Source organism: Callithrix jacchus, chromosome 2 (assembly GCF_049354715.1).
Source record: "Callithrix jacchus isolate 240 chromosome 2, calJac240_pri, whole genome shotgun sequence".
Taxonomy (NCBI): domain Eukaryota; kingdom Metazoa; phylum Chordata; class Mammalia; order Primates; family Cebidae; genus Callithrix; species Callithrix jacchus.
The window spans coordinates 4,339,135-4,357,062 of record NC_133503.1 but is presented as its reverse complement, the minus strand read 5'-3'; the positions used below and the strand labels follow the sequence as shown (position 1 = coordinate 4,357,062).

Below are 17,928 nucleotides of genomic sequence, written 5' to 3'. Positions count from 1 at the left end.
TGCCTGTAAACTCAACACTTCAGGAGACTAAGGCAGGCTGCAGTGTGGTGGTGTGATCACAGCTCACTGCAGCTTTCAACTCCCAGGCTCAAGCGCTCCTCCTGCCTCAGCCTCAAGAGTGGCTGGGACTACAGGCAGGCACCATCATGTTCGGCTAATGTTTAAAATTGTTTGCAGAGGCGGGATCTTGCTATGTTGCCCAGGCCAGTCTTGAACTCCTGGCCTCAAGCGATCCTCCTGCCTCGGTCTCCCTAAGTGCTAAAATTACAGGCATGAGCCACCAAATTCAGCTTCGTCAGCCAAATTCTCAAATAGCTAGGTCTGAGTCTTAAATGCCTTTGGTAAAACCCACAAAGACTGATAGATTATAGAATACGTAAGTTCTTACCAAATACTCGTTGGTTCTATGCAAGATGGGTACCTGAATAAGACTAGAAAGACATGCCAAACGCAGCCCCGATCTAGGTTAGAGAACACTCTCACTGAAGGGGAAAAACAGTATCAAGACATTTTTTAAAAACCATGCTGTGTTTGAATGACGTTTTACGTGTCTAATCAGTAATTTAACTTAATTTAATTTGACAGACAACTTATTTGATTCAAATTTTTAAAAACAATGGCTGATAACCCACTCCCTAAATTTTATAATCAGAAAATAATTGTCACATTTTAAGAGTAGAGAACTAATAGAAAAATGATTTCATTATACTTTAATAACTAGGACGTTAGATGTTTGGAATTTCCTAAGAGATTTTACAAGATAAAAACAGGAGCTAATTGAGAGGCAGTGGATATACATTCTTAGAGGAAGTCACTCTCTCCTATGACGTGCAAGGATATTGACGGGACCCCAGAGGTCCCGGCAACCACACCATTCTCTCAGCAAAGACACCCCAGAACTGAGGGCAAAGACAATATGGGCTCAGATAATACCAGTGCGCCCCCTTGAAGTGTCCCCAGGAAAAAGACTTTTCTGAATGAGCAGTGGAATAATTTCATTTTTCCCAAATGCAGAAACAAAGTGCTATGAGAAAAACGTGGGAAGATATTTCCCTCCTCCAAACCCTAAATAACTCATAGTTCTGATTCTGTGTCCACGAACACAGGTCACTCAGCCCAGAAGAGATTTTCACATGCCAAACAGAAGCTCAAGAATTCAGAGACAAAACTCAGTCTCAGACACATTTACTGTCAAACTTAGTCTGAAAAAAAAAAAGAATTCTTACTCACCTGCCAGAATATGCTGTCTATCGTGTTTCCAAGAAAACCATCGCGACCTTCTGAAGACACCAGCTTGGGGCCAAGGATGGTCATGAATTCATCGAAATCCACCTGGCCATCCCCTGGGAGGAGAAGACGTAAATATGAGATTCAAGGAAGCTGAAGCTGACGCACGGTACCTGCTGCAGTGCGCACCTCTACGCTTTCCTTCCTGGCCTGACTTCATGCGCTGAAGACCTGGTAACATCACTTAAAACCGTTCGATGTTCTTCAATGACCCAAAGTCCCACAGGAAACTGGCAATTATTAGTACAAACAGCACCACAGAATCCTAAACATTTCACAGGATTTCTAGCGAAATACCCAACCACCACTTCCCGCTTAACGTGGCCATACCTCACCCTTAGCTTTCCTTTTACTCCACATTGCCCAGTTGGGCATGACAGAAGGGGCAGCTTCGCCCCATCTCTTCCGCCATCCTTGTCACCCACACAGACATTTAGTTATCAAGCCTTCTGGATTTCACCTCTTAGGTATCTGTGGCTGCTCTGTCTTCCTCATCACTCCAAGGGCTAGTCCTCTTTTCAATGACGAAGGTGAGAAAATCCTTCCGAGAATGAACGTTCCTAGCTACGATTCTGCTGTGAGTAGCGTGGCTGTTCCACTCTTACCATCACACTCTCTTTATGCCGTTCTGAGTTTAATTCCCCCAACCCAAATCTGATCATGCTTTATACCTTTGAACAGCATCTTTTCTTTTTATTTTTTGAGACAGAGTCTTGCTCTGTCGCCCAGCCTGGAGTGCAGTGGCGCGATCTCGGCTCACTGCAACCTCTGCCTCCCAGGTTTAAGTGATTCTCCTGCCTCAGCCTCCTGAGTAGCTGGGATTACAGGCACCCACCACCATGCCGCCTAATTTTTGTATTTTCAGTAGACACGGGGTTTCACCATGTTGCCCAGGCTAGCCTCAAACTCCTGACCTCAAGTGATCCGCCCATCTCGGCCTCCCAAAGTGCTGGGATTACAGGTGTGAGCTACTGCACCCGGCCTGAACAGTACCTTTAACTGAATATAGGGATACCCCCTCAGCACACCTTCAAGCCTCACTAGCTATTTTTTTTTTTTTTTACTGAATGAATACTTTTTAAAAAATATATATTTTACTGCATTTTAGGTTCTGGGGTACATGTGAAGAACATGCAGGATAGTTGCATAGGTACATACATGGCAGTGTGGTTTGCTGCCTTCCTCCCCATCACCTATATCTGGCATTTCTCCCCATGCTATCCCTCCCCAACTTCTCACCCCCTGCTGTCCCTCCCCTAGTTCCCCCCAACAGACCCTAGTGTGTGATGCTCCCCTCCCTGTTTCCATGTGTTCTCATTGTTCAACACCCGCCTATGAGTGAGAACATGCGGTGTTTGATTTTCTGTTCTTGTGTCAGTTTGCTGAGAATGATGGTTTCCAGGTTCATCCATATCCCTACAAAGGACACAAACCCATCATTTTTTATATGCCTATTTCTTTTGTATGTATTCATCCCCAGACTTGGCATAGAATGCACGCTCCCTCACAGCTCTGCATGCAGGTGTGTGCCGGTCCCTCTGTCCGGGATGCCTTCCGTCCCTTGTCTATCTGGGGAGTGTCTCTTTCTCTAAGACAGAGCTGATGTTCTCTTTTTGTTTTGTTCCTGATCTCATCAGGCAGAACTGGAACTTTTTTCTAGCTCTCCTACTAACTTCATGTGTACCTATTGTGGAATTTGAAACCATGTATCCTGGCTGGGTGCGGTGGCTCATGCCTGTAATCCCAGCACTTTGGGAGGCCAAGGTGGGTGAATCACCTGAGGTCAGGAGTTCAAGACCAGTCTGGCCAACATAGTGAAATTCTGTCTCTATTAAAAATACAAAATTAGCCAGGCGTGGTGGCGCGTGCCTATAATCCCAGCTACTGGAGAGGCTGAGGCAGGAGAATCACTTGAACCGGGAGGCGGAGGTTGCGGTGAGCCGAGATCACACCACTGCACTCCAGCCTGGGCAACAAGAGCAAGACTCTGTCTCAAAAAAATAAAATAAAATAAACCCTCATATTCCAGTCATTGATTTGCATGCCTATCTCACAAGCGAAAGACTGTGAGTTCTGCAAGGTCAAGGACTTGGTCTGAAACATCTGTGCATGTTGAACACCAAAGCAGGCATTCAGTATGTACTCTCACAGTGAATGAATGATGTCTCCTGCTCACTCCTTCTCTGTTCAGTGCAGCATCTGCTGGATCTTTCATGCGAGAGCTGACAGTAGCCAGAAGGTGGACTTGAGCCAACCCAACAGACAACCGTGAGCCTTCAAGCCTCACGGTCCTCTGTGGGTCATCAGTGTGGCATTCTGCGCCCAGAGAGCTGTTCGAAAGGGCAACTCCATGACGAGTTCATCGCACCCCTATCTTGGCTCCAGCCAGTGCAGACAGCCAGGTGTCTGCGCACACGAGTTTGCCCAAATGCCCACACATCAATCAATCTACTCGCAGAGTGCATTCACCTTCAAAGAATATTCATTCACACCGATTTCACAACACCGAGCAGATGTTAGCAACGAGATGCCAGTAATTCAGAGCAGCGTGTCCAGGAACAGATCCCAGCAGAGGGAAAACTTCCTGAAGGATTAGGGAGGTGAGGCAAGTCAATGGGAAATGGAGGATTTAACCACCAAATGATGGGGGGCGGTGAGTGGCTTCTGGAGACGAAATCGATTTATCTCATCATTCAACAAGATAAATCTAAAATTTCACTCTCTCTGGTAATCGTTAAGAAAGTGAATTCAAGCGACAAATGAGTTACCATCTTGCCTTCAAAGTTAACAAAGACTCCCAAAAAGCACGCTGCTGTCCATGCTGCCAGAAATACAGAGAGACAGGCTCTATAATGCATTCCTGGTATACTTGTCCCAAGTACAGACTGCAAGTACCAGTCGAGACCCTGCAAAGTGCTGGTTCCTTTAAAAAATAGAGATGGGGTCTTGCTATGTCGCCCAGGCTGGTCTCGAACTCCCGGATTCAAGTGATCCTCCTTCCTCAGCCTCCTAAAGTGCTGGGATTACAGGTGAGAACCACTGCACCTGACCTTAATAACTTCATTTTTAAAGAAACGAAACAAAACAATAGTATCTTGAATATAGAACAAGATATTTGCCTAGAGACAGACGTTCCGCCGGTACTTGTGAAAGTGGAAGTGGAAAGCTAGAGGGAAGGGAGAATGGCCCAGTCCGCCTAGAATCTGACACCTCTGAAAGCCAACTCCATGGGGCTCCAAGTCTCAGACAGACATGCTTGCTACCCTCAGCTCACCCAGATCACCTCCCCTGGTCACAGGTGGGGCTGGATGGCTAAATAGTCTCAGACAAAACTACATTCTCAAGAGAGACAGTGTCACCCACAATGGGGTGAAAATGGATTCTTAGTGTTGGAAATAGGTGCTCGGTGCTGTGAAGAAAAGTAAGCATGGAGACAAAGGATCTTCCGGCAACACAATTTTTGCTTCCTGGACTGCAGGAAGGGCACCCACACTAGCATCTTGCCATGAGAACACAACAAACAAAGGAAAACACATACAAATTCATCCCTTATGCATTTGGGGTTGTCCTTACTGCTGTGTCTGATCTCCATTCGTTGGAGCCAGACCTCACAATCTAAACTAAAACCCAATTGGCTAATAACTTAAAACTTTTCTAAACAGGTGAAAGCAGTGGAGAGCTGGGCCATGCCTGTGAGCACGTCCAGCACAGATATCCTGGTTAAAGTACAAGGACATAGAATGTACCATCTGCCTGTAAGCTTGGCGTGTCTCACAGCTACATAGGATGGGGCTTAACAAAGTTATTAGCGCACTTACTCTTTAAAAAGAAAGGAAACTTTAAAAAGGCACTTTCCTGCTTCCCACATTAGAGAACAAAATAACGTTGGCCATTGTTAGAAATTACCCGTGGCTCTTGCAGAGCTACAATAATATCGAGTGCATCTGTGCAAAATTTCAAGTGGGAAGGACAACGACAGAAATGCACATCTTAAAAGGCTCTTCGGGGTACTTACTGAAAAAAAGAAGACTGAGATCACTGGACTGGCAAACAGCCCGACCACTGTGGTTCTTGTTCCTAGGTGCTCCCTCTGGAATGTTGGTCTATTAGCAGTGGGCATCGTACACTACCTGCCACCCCTGGTGAGGTCTAACTGTTCATAGTAGCTTAGAAGCTGAAAGATGTGGAACTATTTTTGCAAAGACGTCATAAGAGCCAGGTGTGGTGGTTCGCACCTGTAATCCCAGCACTTTGGCAGGCCAAGGAGGGCGAATCTTTTAAGGCCAGGAGTTCGAGGGCAGCTTGGGCAATACGGTGAAATCCCTTCTCCACTAAAATACAAAAATTAGCTGAGTTTGGTGCATTCTGTCCCAAATACAGGCACCTGTAGTCCCAGCTACGTGGGAAGTGGAGGCAGGAGAATAGCTTGAGCCTGGGAGGCAGAGGTCACAGTGAGCCAAGATGGCACCACTGCACTCCAGCCTGGTTGACAGAGTAAGACCCTGTGTCAAAACAGTAACAACAAAAATAAAAATAAACAAAGAAAAACACCACATGAGACCTTAACTAAGACATGTCCACTGGGCTGGGCCACTTGAGCTTCTGGCCAGGCCATGGTATAATGGGCACCATTCTCTCCTACTTGGGAACCTCATAGTCTACAGGATGTGGCAAAAATCCATGCTTGCCAGCACCAGGAGGAGGAGGACGCCTTCGAACAATATAGCTTGAAGGTGGGAGGAGGAGCGAGACCACTCACCTCTCCGAAACCTCAGCTCAGGGAGCAGGGAGCGTAGCAGTATGGAACTGGTGCATTTCCCAGGTCCACATGGAGCTCTGGGCCAAGTCGTCGCAGCACCAGGCAGTGCTCACAGATGGTGCTCTTGGCTGGGAACGACAGACCAAAAGCTGACAAGCAGAAAGGATGCTTCTGAAACACATCTTGGCCCTGGCAAAGGGAGCAGCTCATTTGCTATTCCAAATTGTTGGCCAGAGAAGAAGCGATGGGGAAGGGCACTCAGGATCCTATGGGCAGGGAAACTATAGTGTGGAGTACACGTGACTTGGCAGAAGAGGTCCAGATCATGGAAGTATTTGCTTCTAGTCATTTAGGAGAGGACATTTGGAATCCCAGATTGGTCGAGATATGTTTTTCCCCTGTGATACTGTGATTTATAATAAGAAATACATACTGGCTGGGCACGGTGGCTCATGCCTGTAATCCCAATCACTTTGGGAGGCCAAAGTGGGTGAATGACTTGAGGTCAGGAGTTTGAGACCAGCCTGGGCAACATGGTGAAACCCGTGTCTACTAAAAATACAAAAATTAGCTGGGTGTGGTGGTGCACACCTGTAATCCCAGCTATTCGGGAGGCTGAGGCAGGAGACTCACTTGAGTCCAGGAGGTGGAGGTTGCAGTGAGCTGAGATGATGTCACTGGCCTCCAGCCTGGGTGACAGCAAGACTCCATCCCAAACATATATATATATATATATATAAAATCCTCATCTCTGTTTCCTGGCACACAGCTCCTAAAACACTTAGAATTCCCCAAGTGATAGGGGCACAGAGCATTTTTTGTTCTAATATTTGGTCTTTGGCCTCGGTTCCTAGCCAGAACTCCTGAATCCTTTGGCATTTCCTGGGTGATAGGAAAGTCTTTTGTTCTAATGAAGCACTTTCTGGTGGGTTTCTGGTGGGAGATGATCACCAGAAACACCAAACCACAATAAGAACCTTGGGCACCTCAGCCCTGTCTCCCCGACCTCCAGAGAGTGAAGAAGAGCTGAAGATTGGTCAATAATCAATCACGCCTACAGGACGAAACCTCCATAAAAATCCCTAACGTATGAGGTTCAGAGGGTTTTCAGGTTGGTGAACACACGGAGATGCTGGGAAGGCAGTGCTCCCAGAGAGGGCGTGGAAGCTGCAGGGAGCACTCCCATTACCTGATGCCTCTCTGGCTTACCCTGAGTTGTGTTCTTGTCTAATAAACTGGTAATAATTAGTAAAGTGCTTTCCTGAGATCCTTGAATGGCTCTAGAAAATAAATGAGAGAGAACGTCTGATTTGTGGTCGGAAGCACAGGTGACCACATGGACTTTGAAATGGTGTCCTAAGTGGGAGCAATCTTGTGGAACAGAGCCCTTGACCTGCGGGACCTAATGCTAACTCCAGGTAGAGAGTAACGGAATTCGACTTAACTGTAGGACATCCAGTCCAATGCTTGCAGATAATTGGAGAAAACCCCACGCTTTGGTATATTTGGTCCTGAGCATGAGAGTATTGGGAAAATAGTCTTCTTTTCACATACACTCTCTTTTTCCTTGTCATTTAGCAAAAGGGATTTGTTCAGGCTCAGGCTTGGAGGAACAGTCAGGTTAGGCCCCCATATCTCTAGCTCTCTCCAGATATTTCTCAGCTCTGGTTCCTAAGTATGTAAGGACACAGCACGTTTTCTACAGACCTTCAGCAAATCAAGACTCTTCTTTCTAATCTATAACTTTATACCAACCCTACTGTGACATAAAGGTTCTATTCAGATTCAGACTATGGAAATGATCACTTTAGCAGATCTTAATTTAACAAACAAAGAGGGCTGGGAAAACCCCCAAAAGTTATCAGCATTGTACCCAGAAGTCTAGTCCCTATGCCCCCATACCCTCAATCTTAGGGGAATGGAGACAAATGGAATCTCTGAGGTAGGTTTTACACCAAGTCCCTAAAAAAGCATTTCCCAGCTGCCAGGCTGAAGCCAGGCCCAGGAAACCTGATGACCATCATAATACCCAGCACCTACTGGGTACACATGGAGTGGACAACATGGTTTTTAAAAATGTCCGCATATGAATTTTTTTTTCTGAGAGACCGGCTCTTGCTCTCACCCAGGCTGGAGTGCAGTGGCGCAATCATAGCTCACCGCAGCCTCAAACTCCTGAGCTCAAGCGATCCTTCCACCTCAGCTTCGGGATTAACTCGAACTACAGGAGCATGCATGCCACCACGCTCAGCCAATCTTTTAAAATGTTTTCAGAGACGAGGTCCTGCTGTGTTGCCCAGGCTGGTCTCCAACTCCTGACCTCAAGCAATCTACCTGCCACAGCCTCCCAAAGTGCTGGGACACATACTGATTCATTTAAGTCTTCCTGAAGCCCATTTGACAGATGGGAAAACTGAGGCTCAAAGAGGGCCAGTAGCTTGCAGACGCTTATGCAGGGAGCAGAGCTGAGATCCCAGCCCCAGCAGTCTGCCTGTGCTTTTCATGGCCTGTTGGAAGGTCATTCACCGACATGGTCTGTCTGGATTACTGTCCCCTGATCCCAGCTTTTCCTACCATGGGAATGCATTTATGGCTTCCAGGTACATAGAGTCCACCTGAAATCTAAATGGCTCTGTGTGGCCTCACTCTTGCACCTCAGGCCAGCCACCAGAGGCCATTCTTAATCATTTCAGGGAGTGGTAAGTTAATAGGAGATACTTACTCAACACGTGCTATGTGCCAGGCACTGAGCTCAGGGCCTCACATGTATCACCTTGTTTAATTCCATGCCACCGCTATAAATGGGTTCTCCCTTTCCGCATTTTACCAATGAGAAAACGTAGGCAAGAAGGGGTTAAAAATAACTGTATCAAGGCCATGCAGCTGCCACGAGGCAGAGCGGGGCTCAGCTCAGAACCATAATTGTTTCTTGTTTTGTTTTTCTCAAGACAGGATCTCGCTCTGACACCCAGGAGTGCAGTGGCGCGATCACAGCTCACTGCAGCCTTGAATGCCTGGGTTCCAGTGATCCTCCCGTCTCAGCCTCCCAAGTAGCTAGGACCACAGTTGCGTGTCACGACACCTGGCTAATTCTTTTTTTTTTTTAGATGGAGTCTTTCTCTGTCACCGAGGTTGGAGTGCAATGGTGTGATCTCAGCTTATTGCAACCTCCACCCCCCGGGTTCAAGCGATTCTTCTGCCTCATCCTCCTGAGTAGCTGGGATTAAAGACACCTGCCACCATGCCTGGCTAATTTTTGCATTTTTAGTAGAGACAGGGTTTTGCCACATTGGTTAGACAGGTCTCAAACTCTTGACCTCAGGTGATCCACCCCCTCAGCCTCCCAAAGTGCTGGAATTACAGGCGTGAGCCACCACACCTGGCCAGAACCCTGATATTCACCCCTATCTTGTACTGCCTTCCCCTGACAGTGGAAACCCCAGCTCTTGGTCCTGGCACAGGATCCCAGGATCCCAAGCTCTTTTCAAAGCTTGAGAGTTATAGTGTTTCCTATCTGGGAATTCAGGCAGGAATTTGGTGGGAAACTGGGAGCGATGGCTTTCCAGAGCTTTAATGCAAACGGCAATTGCCGAAACAGATGTTCCTCAAGTCTCCTCTTTGTCAGAATCGCAGGAATTCTCCATGGGTGCTCCATTTCCAGCGAGGGCATCCACGCCTTTCACACAGAACCCCGCACATGTCTGAAATCTCTTCCACCAGAAAAGAACTGGTCTGATGAACAAAACCTGTTCAGACCCTGCGGGGTCCCAGGAAACTGCCATTACAGACTCACATGCCCCCAAAGACAAAGGTGACCCTCCCTCTTCCTGGATCTGCAACCTTACATGGAATGCAGGAGGTTCTGGATGCAGAAGCTTTGGTTAAATTCTGTCATGGATCTTGAATGAACAAGTAGCTGCAGAGAGAAAGAGTGTAATTCACTCTGACCAGGCCTCATTTTCCCTGCTCCAGCTTCCACACATCACGATCCACTCAGCAAGAAGCGCAGAAAGTGAACCTGTGAAGGACCGCGTCCGTGGTTTCCCACTGCTGTGTGAGTGGAAGTAATGAACTTGAACCAGGGCAAGAAGCTGCAGGAGTGCCACGACTGCACAACATTCATCAAGACCAACCAGCTGAAATTTTCACAAGGAGGTAAAATAATCCTTAAAAAAAAATCACTGCAAAATCAAAGGGAGGAGAGCAATCTACAGGAAAAGTAGGTGGGCGTCAAAGGGTAACAAGGAGATAGGAAGAAATGTCTACCTGAGACTCCATTCAAATCGGTTGACTAAATCCCCGAAGCATAAGGCACAGCTTGGCTTCCAGGGGCTTGCAATCCATTACCCCAGGCAGAATCAAGTGAGTACCGTAATTGACCTAAAAGCATTGTGCTAAGGCAGGACAACGTCGGGGACGCAGGGTCCAGGGAGGTCATTCTCCACGGGTTTTGCAATGACCCTTTAAAGGAGGAAAGGATTCTAATGATCTGCAAGGGAGATGAGATGAGCTGAGCGGCCTGAGCAACGGTGAGGATGCTAGGAAGGAGGCAGGGTGCCTGGGAACAGCGACTGACCACCCTTCATGCTGGATTGAGGATCCCTATGGGAAAAGAGCAAGACAAGCTGGACCCAGAAGGTCAAGGTGGGCTGGGGGCTCATCTTCCATACAGAGTCAGTAGAACCCGCCCAGGCTTGGGTATGAGTGCAGCAGACCTTTGCTCACCAAAGATCAATCTACGGACAGTATGAAGGCTAGACTGGATGGGGCAGAGCTGGCTGGGGAAGGGGTCTTAGGTAGGACAACTGAAAGGCAGCCAAGGTAGAGGATGGAGATTGGAGAAGACTAGATACAAGAAAAGGGCATTTCAGATGGAACTGACCGGATGGGCAGGAAAGGTAGGAGGCAAGAGTGACGCGGAGGTGTCTAGTTTGCGATACTGAAGGGACTATGAAACTAATTAGAAGCCAGGAGAACATACTGGGGAAAGGCTGCTTTTGAGGTGCAGGCAGGACGGTGTCAGGGAGTGCCTAACAGCTAAAAAAAAATGTGGATTTAGAAATCTCCTAGATGCACCCAAGCACCATGGCTCACGCCTGTAATCCCAGCACTTTGAGAGTCCAATCAGGCAGATCACTTGAGGCTAGGAGTTCAAGACCAGCCTGGCCAAGATGGCAAACCCCATCTCTACTAAAAACACAAAGATTAGCCATGCCTGTAATTCCAGCTATTCGGGAGGCTGAGGCAGGAGAATCACTTGAACCTGGAGGTTGCGGTGAGCTGAGATCACGCCACTGTACTTCAGCTTGGGTGACAGAGCGACAGAGTGAAACTCTGTCTCAAAAAAGAAAAAAAAAGTCTCCAGGATCTATGGATCTATGGGAGGATCTCTAAGATCTTCCAGATAGCTTCTCAAGTTGAAGAAGTAAGGTATACAACTGTATTTTAGTATGCTACGATCTGGTTTAAAAAACGGGAAGTCGGCCGGGCGCGGTGGCTCACGCCTGTAATCCCAGCACTTTGGGAGGCCGAGGCGGGTGGATCACAAGGTCAAGAGATTGAGACCATCCTGGTCAACACGGTGAAACCCCGTCTCTACTAAAAATACAAAAAATTAGCTGGGCATGGTGGCGCGTGCCTGTAATCCCAGCTACTGAGGAGGCTGAGGCAGGAGAATTGCCTGAACCCAGGAGGCGGAGGTTGCGGTGAGCCGAGATTGCGCCATTGCACTCCAGCCTGGGTAATAAGAGCTAAACTATCTCAAAAAAAACAAAAAAAAAAAAAAACGGGAGGTCAAGGAGAATATATAATCTGATTTCTTGGCACGAATACTCATATAAAAATATCCAGACACATACTCACTCCCAAAAAACTAATAATAGCAATTTATTCTTCAGCATGTCTGGCAGGTGGGGCGCACGAGTGGTAGAGCATGCTCTCATGACAACTACTTTTTTTCTTTTGGTAAAATATACATAACATAAACTGTACCATGACAATCACCTTTAGGTGTACAGGTACAGTATTAAATGCAATCACCATGTTGTGTGACCACCACCACCATCCAGCTTCCGAATTCTGTTCTTCCTGCAAAACTGAAACCCCACCCATGAAACAACAGCTCCTCATTCTCCCTACCCTCCAGCCCCTGACGACCACCTTTCTACTTTCTCTCCCGGACAGTGACTACTCCAAGTATCTCATGCAAGTAGAATCATGTCTTTTTTGTGTCTGACTTATTTCATGCTGCATGAAGTCCTCAAGGTTCATCCACGTTGTGGCATGTGCCAGAATATCCTTCCGTTTTTAGACGGCCTCCTAAGGAGGAACCTACTTCTGTCATTTTCCTATTTATTTCTCACACACCGTACAGCTTTTGGTCCCTCATTTCCTGCATTGCTGTCTTCTTTCGTGTGTAGCTGATCTTTTTGTAGTGAAATATTTAAATTCCTTTCTCATTTCCTTTTTTGTATATTTTGTATCTATTTTCTTTTTCGTTACCATGGGGATTACATTTAATATACTAAAGTTATACACTCTCATTTGGATCTGCACCAGCCTAACTGCAGTAACATACAAAAATCCTACTCCTTCACACCTCCATTCCCACTCCTTTCACTCGTTGATGTCACAAAATTCCTTCTTTATACATTACATGGCCAAAACCATAACTAGCAATTTTTAAAAATACATTAATGTCTTACATTATGTAGAAAACAAAATGCAGAGTTACAAACCAATGTTACGATAATACTAGATTTCACAATCGCCCATACATTGCACCTCTACTGCGACCTTTATTTCTTCGTACAGCTTCAAGGTACATTCCGGTGTCCTTAAATTTCACCTTGAAGGACTCCCCTTAGCATCTGTTGCAGGGCAAGTGTTGTCATAACAAACTCCCTCAGCTTTTGTTTATCTAAGAATGTCTTAATTTCTCCCTGACTTTTGAAGGACAAATTTTGGTGAATATTGGATTCTTGATTGATTGGCAGGGATTTTTTCTTTTATCATTTTGAAAATATCAGCCCACTGCCTTCTGGCATCCAAAGTTTCTGGTGAGAAACGTGCTGACAATCTTATTGACATTCTCATGTGTGATGAGACGCCTCTCTTACTGCTGTCAAGATTCTTCGTCTTTTGAAAGTTTGATTATAATACGTCTAATTGTGGGTCCCCTTGAGTTAATCTTACCTGGAGACTGGTAAGCTCCTTGAATGTTTAATGTTTTTCATCAAATTTAGGAAGTTTTCAACCATTTTTTCTTCAAATACTCCCTGTCCCCTCCTCTATCTCCTCCTCCTCTGGGACTCCCACGACAGGTCAATCAGTCCACTTGACGGTGCCTCAGATCCCTGAGGTTTAGTGCCTGTTCCTTCTATCTTTTTTCATTCATTTCCTCAGTCCTGGTAATTTTCTTTGTCCTATCTTCAAGTTTGCTGATTCTTCCTTCTGCCTATTTGAACCCCTCTAGTGAATTTTTCATTTCCATTGTTATACTTCCTGGCTTTAGAATTTCTCTTATTTTTCATTTTAGGTTTTCTGTCTTTTTGCTGATATTTCAATTTGCTTCAAAAGTATTTTCCTGACTTTCTCAATGTCTTTCTTCAGTCCTCGTTTATTAGATCTGCTCTCAGGTCTTTTTCAGGAACAATTTCTGTTTTTTGTGTTTCTTTTTCTTGGAATGGGCCATTCTTATTTCTTTTATGCTTTGTGATTTTTTTTTGCTGAAAACTGGATGTGTTGATGTAATAAGTGGTATCTCTGGAAATCCGATTCTCTGCTCTCCCAGGATTTATTTTTTGCTATTGTGTTTGTCGTTTTTTAACTTGCTTTGAATTACTTATATTGTTTTTGTCTTTGTTTCCTGTTTCTGTTGCCGCCCAGGCTGGAGTGCAGTGGTGTGATCACAGCTCACAATAACTGCAACCTTCCGGCCTCAAGCCATCCTCCCGCCTCAGCATTCCAAAGTGCTGGGAGCTAGGACTACAGATGTGAGCCACCCTGCCTACCCTTAAATGTCTTTTCATCATTTTTGACATTTTAACCATATCATTTATTACCTGTTCAAAAAAATAAATAAAATGTAAAGACTAAATAATGGATTCAGTTGTTTGTATCCAGCCAGATGAACTCATCAAGGTTCAGAGGAAGGAAACACTGCACTGATCAGTGATCAGAACACAGATCTCTGATATTTGGAGGATGGAATGTTTTCACTTAACCGAGTTCCCACAAATGGTGTGCAAGGTACTCCTGGAATGCCGACACAGCTTCCCGTAGCACTAGCACGGGGCCGTGGGCGGGGGACGGGGAGCTGCCCTTACCACCCGAGCCTGAGCGCCTTGTGTCTATGCCAATGATCCATCTGATTAAACTGAACGTCTTCTCAGGCCTTTTCTGTGCCCGTACCTTTCCCTGGGCATGTGTAGTCACCTTCTAGGGTTCCTTCTATATGCAATTGCTTTTGAATGTCCTACTCTTTAACGTCTGTCTCCCCAAAGGGGGAAACCGGAAGTGGGGAAGTGAGGGGAGGGGAGATGGAGAAACAGGACACGGGACCTTTAAATCCCCTCAAAGCAACTTCAACCAGAGGGTGAGGGGCTTGCAGCAGGGGCCAGGTGCACCAGCAATGGATACCAGCCTCTCTGCCTGCACCTCTGTAATCAGAAGCATCGATCAGTGATCAGAACACAGGTCCCTAATAGTTGGAGGACAGGAGGTTTTCATTTAACCGCGTTACCGCAAACTATGTGCAAACACGCACAGCTTCCTGAGACACAAGGACGATGTTGTGGGTGGGGAATGGGGAGCCGCCTTTGCCCCCACCACCAAGCATTCTTCTGGAAGTTTCAGGCCTTCCATGGACTCCACTTACGGCAGACAGACCCTGCCAGTGTGATCCTTGTCCAGGTGGGGAGACAGATTCCCGACGGCTCTCACTCTACCAGCATGGCAAAAACTGCTACTACTTTTGCACCAACCTAATAATCTATTTTTTTTTCTTTTTTGAAATAGGGCCTTGCTCTGTCACCCGGGCAAGTGGTGTCATCACAGCTCACTGTAACTTCAAACCCCTGACCTCAAGCCACCCTCCCACATGGGCCTCCCAGAGTGCTAGTGTCAGAGACGCTTGAACCTGAGCAACACCATCTTCAGTAGGAGCTGGGTAAAATCCTCCCAAGACCGAGCATACAGCTGTATGCATAGCCATAATTTACTATGGAGAAAGAATACAACATGCAGTCATCAAAAGGAACCAGAATGTGGGGCAAAATGCAGAGGAAACCAGGCTCAAGATTTCACAATCCTCCCCCAGTGGCATAAGCAGGACGTGCTTCACTCCCCTAATAATGAGTAGTGGCAATAGATGCGAAATGCTGCTCAGGAGGAAAGTTCCTTCCTGAATGAATGTCCAGGGTTTTCACTGGGGACTGGTCATGCAGGCACTCTCTGCCTAGCACATGCTAAAATTCAAGACTCTCAAACAGGGGCAGGAGCAGTGGATCACGTGTATAATCCCAGCACTTTGGGAGGCTGAGGCTGCAGCATTGCTTGAGGCCAGGAGGTTGAGGCTGCAGTGAACTCTGGTTGTGCCGCTGCACTCCAGCCTGGGCAAGAGAGTAAGATCCTACCTCTTAAAAATGAATAAATGAGACTCCCAAAAGGAAAACAGGTGCTTAGCATAAACCCTGATGTTTGAACAAACAATTTAACCATGAAGAACCACTCTTAGAAGTTTTAGGAATGGTGAGACCCCTCCAGAAATCCGATTTTCCAGAAACCAGCTAAGGGCCAACCCTGTAAGTGTGCCATGCTAAGGATACCTCGCCAGGCCAGCACTTCCGCGCACACCCCCACTCTCCTAGTTCCTGAGTCATCAAGCCAAGGCCACAAAAATTTATAGAAACAAACATTTCGACCTAGAGCAGGAATAGACGCATGGCTTCTCGTGGTTCAGAGGCCCTAATATAGCTCTTGCAGCTGCTGGAGACACAAGGTAGGGTCCTCCGGATCTGGGATGTTTAACTCTGTGCGGTGCAAGGGTGCTGCTGCTATTCGGGCAGGACCAGCCAGCACAGCCTCCTCATTCTCTGCTCCTGCTCATGGAATTTTACACTCTGCAGGCTCTCCTCGTTCCTCAACCACCTTATCCTCACACGGTTGGTAAAAGCAAAAGAAAGGTCTAGACAACCCAGCGAGGTTCGTTGCCTCCAGCAATCCGGCACCCCTGGGAAGCCCATTTCCCAGGGGAGCTGAACAACAAGCAAAGAGTTTTTATACACGTTACATAACGCAGAACAATAAAAATAGGGAAAAATGCTTTTATGCACACTTTACATTAGAATGGAAAATATCAGCTAACCACAGCAAAGGACGAAAGCCAGGCCTGGCACGGCGGCTAATGCCTACAATCCCAATACTGTGGGAGGCTGAGGCGGGAGAACTGCTTGAGGCCAGGAGTTTGAAACCAGCCTGGACAACATAGCCAGACCCTATCTTTACAAAAAATTTAAAAACTTAGCCAGGTGCGATGGCACTATGCTTTGGTCCCAGCCACTCTGGAGGTCAAGGCAGAAGGATTGTTTGAGCCCAGGAGTTTGAGGCTGCAGTGAGCTATGATTGTGCCACTGCCCTCCAGCCTGGACAAGAGAGTGAGACCCTGTCTCTTAAATAAAAAAGAGGTAACGGGGTTGTATTAGTTTCTTTGGATGCTGCTGATAATGACATACCTGAGACTGGGCAATTTACATGAGAAAGAGGTTTAACTGAACTCACACTTCCGCATGTCTGAGGAGGCCTCACAATCATGGCGGAAGGCAGGGGAGAGGGCTTGTGCAGCAGACAACCTCTTTTCAAAACCATCAGATCTCATGAGACTTATTCACCATCACGAGAACAGTACGGGAAAGACCTGCCCCGTTATAAAGGTACCTCCCACTGGGTCCCTCCCACAACACGTGGGAATTCAAGATGAGATTTGGGTGGGGACACAGCCAAACCATGTCAGGGGTGAATATGAGAGTTGGGGTGGGCTGATGGCACTTCCTAGTGCTGCTGTTGTCCCCTCTTCTTTCCTCCAAAGAAGAGCAGGAGCAAATCAATTGCATCAAACCTTGTCTTCTATCTACTCCAAACGTTGCAGGGTATTTTTTAATCTTCAGAGAATAATTTCATCTTAAAACTTTTTATTTATTTATTTTGAGATAGAACATTGCTCTGTCACCCAGGCTAGAATGCAGTGGTACAATCACAGCTCACTGCAGGCTCAAACTCCTGGGCTCAAGTGAACCTCCTGCTTCAGGTTCCTGAGTAGCCAGTACAACACATGTGTGCCACCATGCCTGGCTGATTTTTTATGTATTCAATTTTTTGAAGAGATGGGGTCTCACTACATTTCCCATGACAATCTTGAACTCCTAGCCTCAGCTATCCTCCTACCTCAGCCTCCCAAAGCAATGGGATTAGAGGCGTGAGCCACTGCACCCAGCCAAAGCCTAAAACTTCTGATCTGAAACATGTTAGGCGTTTTGAGAATATGAATGCAATGACTGTAGGATAATCTTGACTTCCGGATTAAGAGGCATGGAGACACCAATTTCTGATGTGTTTTTCTCAAGTTCTCATGGAAATCTCCCTGAAACTAGAAAAAGACACGAAGTCACAGCAGTCTTAACAGACATAGACCAATGGAACAGAACAGAGACCCCAGAGGAAACACCACACATCTACAACCATCTGACCTTTGACAAACCCAGCAAAAACAAGCAATGGGGAAAGAACTCCATGTTTAATCAATGATGTTGGGAAAACTGGCTAGCCATGTGCAGAAAGCAGAAACTGGACCCCTACCTGTCACCTTACACTAAAATTAACTCCAG

At 46.5% G+C, this 17,928-nt stretch overlaps 1 protein-coding gene across 8 annotated transcripts in view; it reads right to left on the bottom strand.

The window, feature by feature from the left end:
• CALN1 (calneuron 1) overlaps positions 1–17,928 on the bottom strand; it is a 649,447-nt gene that overhangs the window by 256,243 nt on the left and 375,276 nt on the right. For all 8 annotated transcript variants that reach the window (XM_078354140.1, XM_035279438.3, XM_035279415.3 and 5 more), the window contains one exon: positions 1,231–1,343. In XM_078354140.1, coding sequence (XP_078210266.1) covers positions 1,231–1,343 — 113 coding nt within the window. The remainder of the gene's footprint in view (positions 1–1,230; positions 1,344–17,928) is intronic.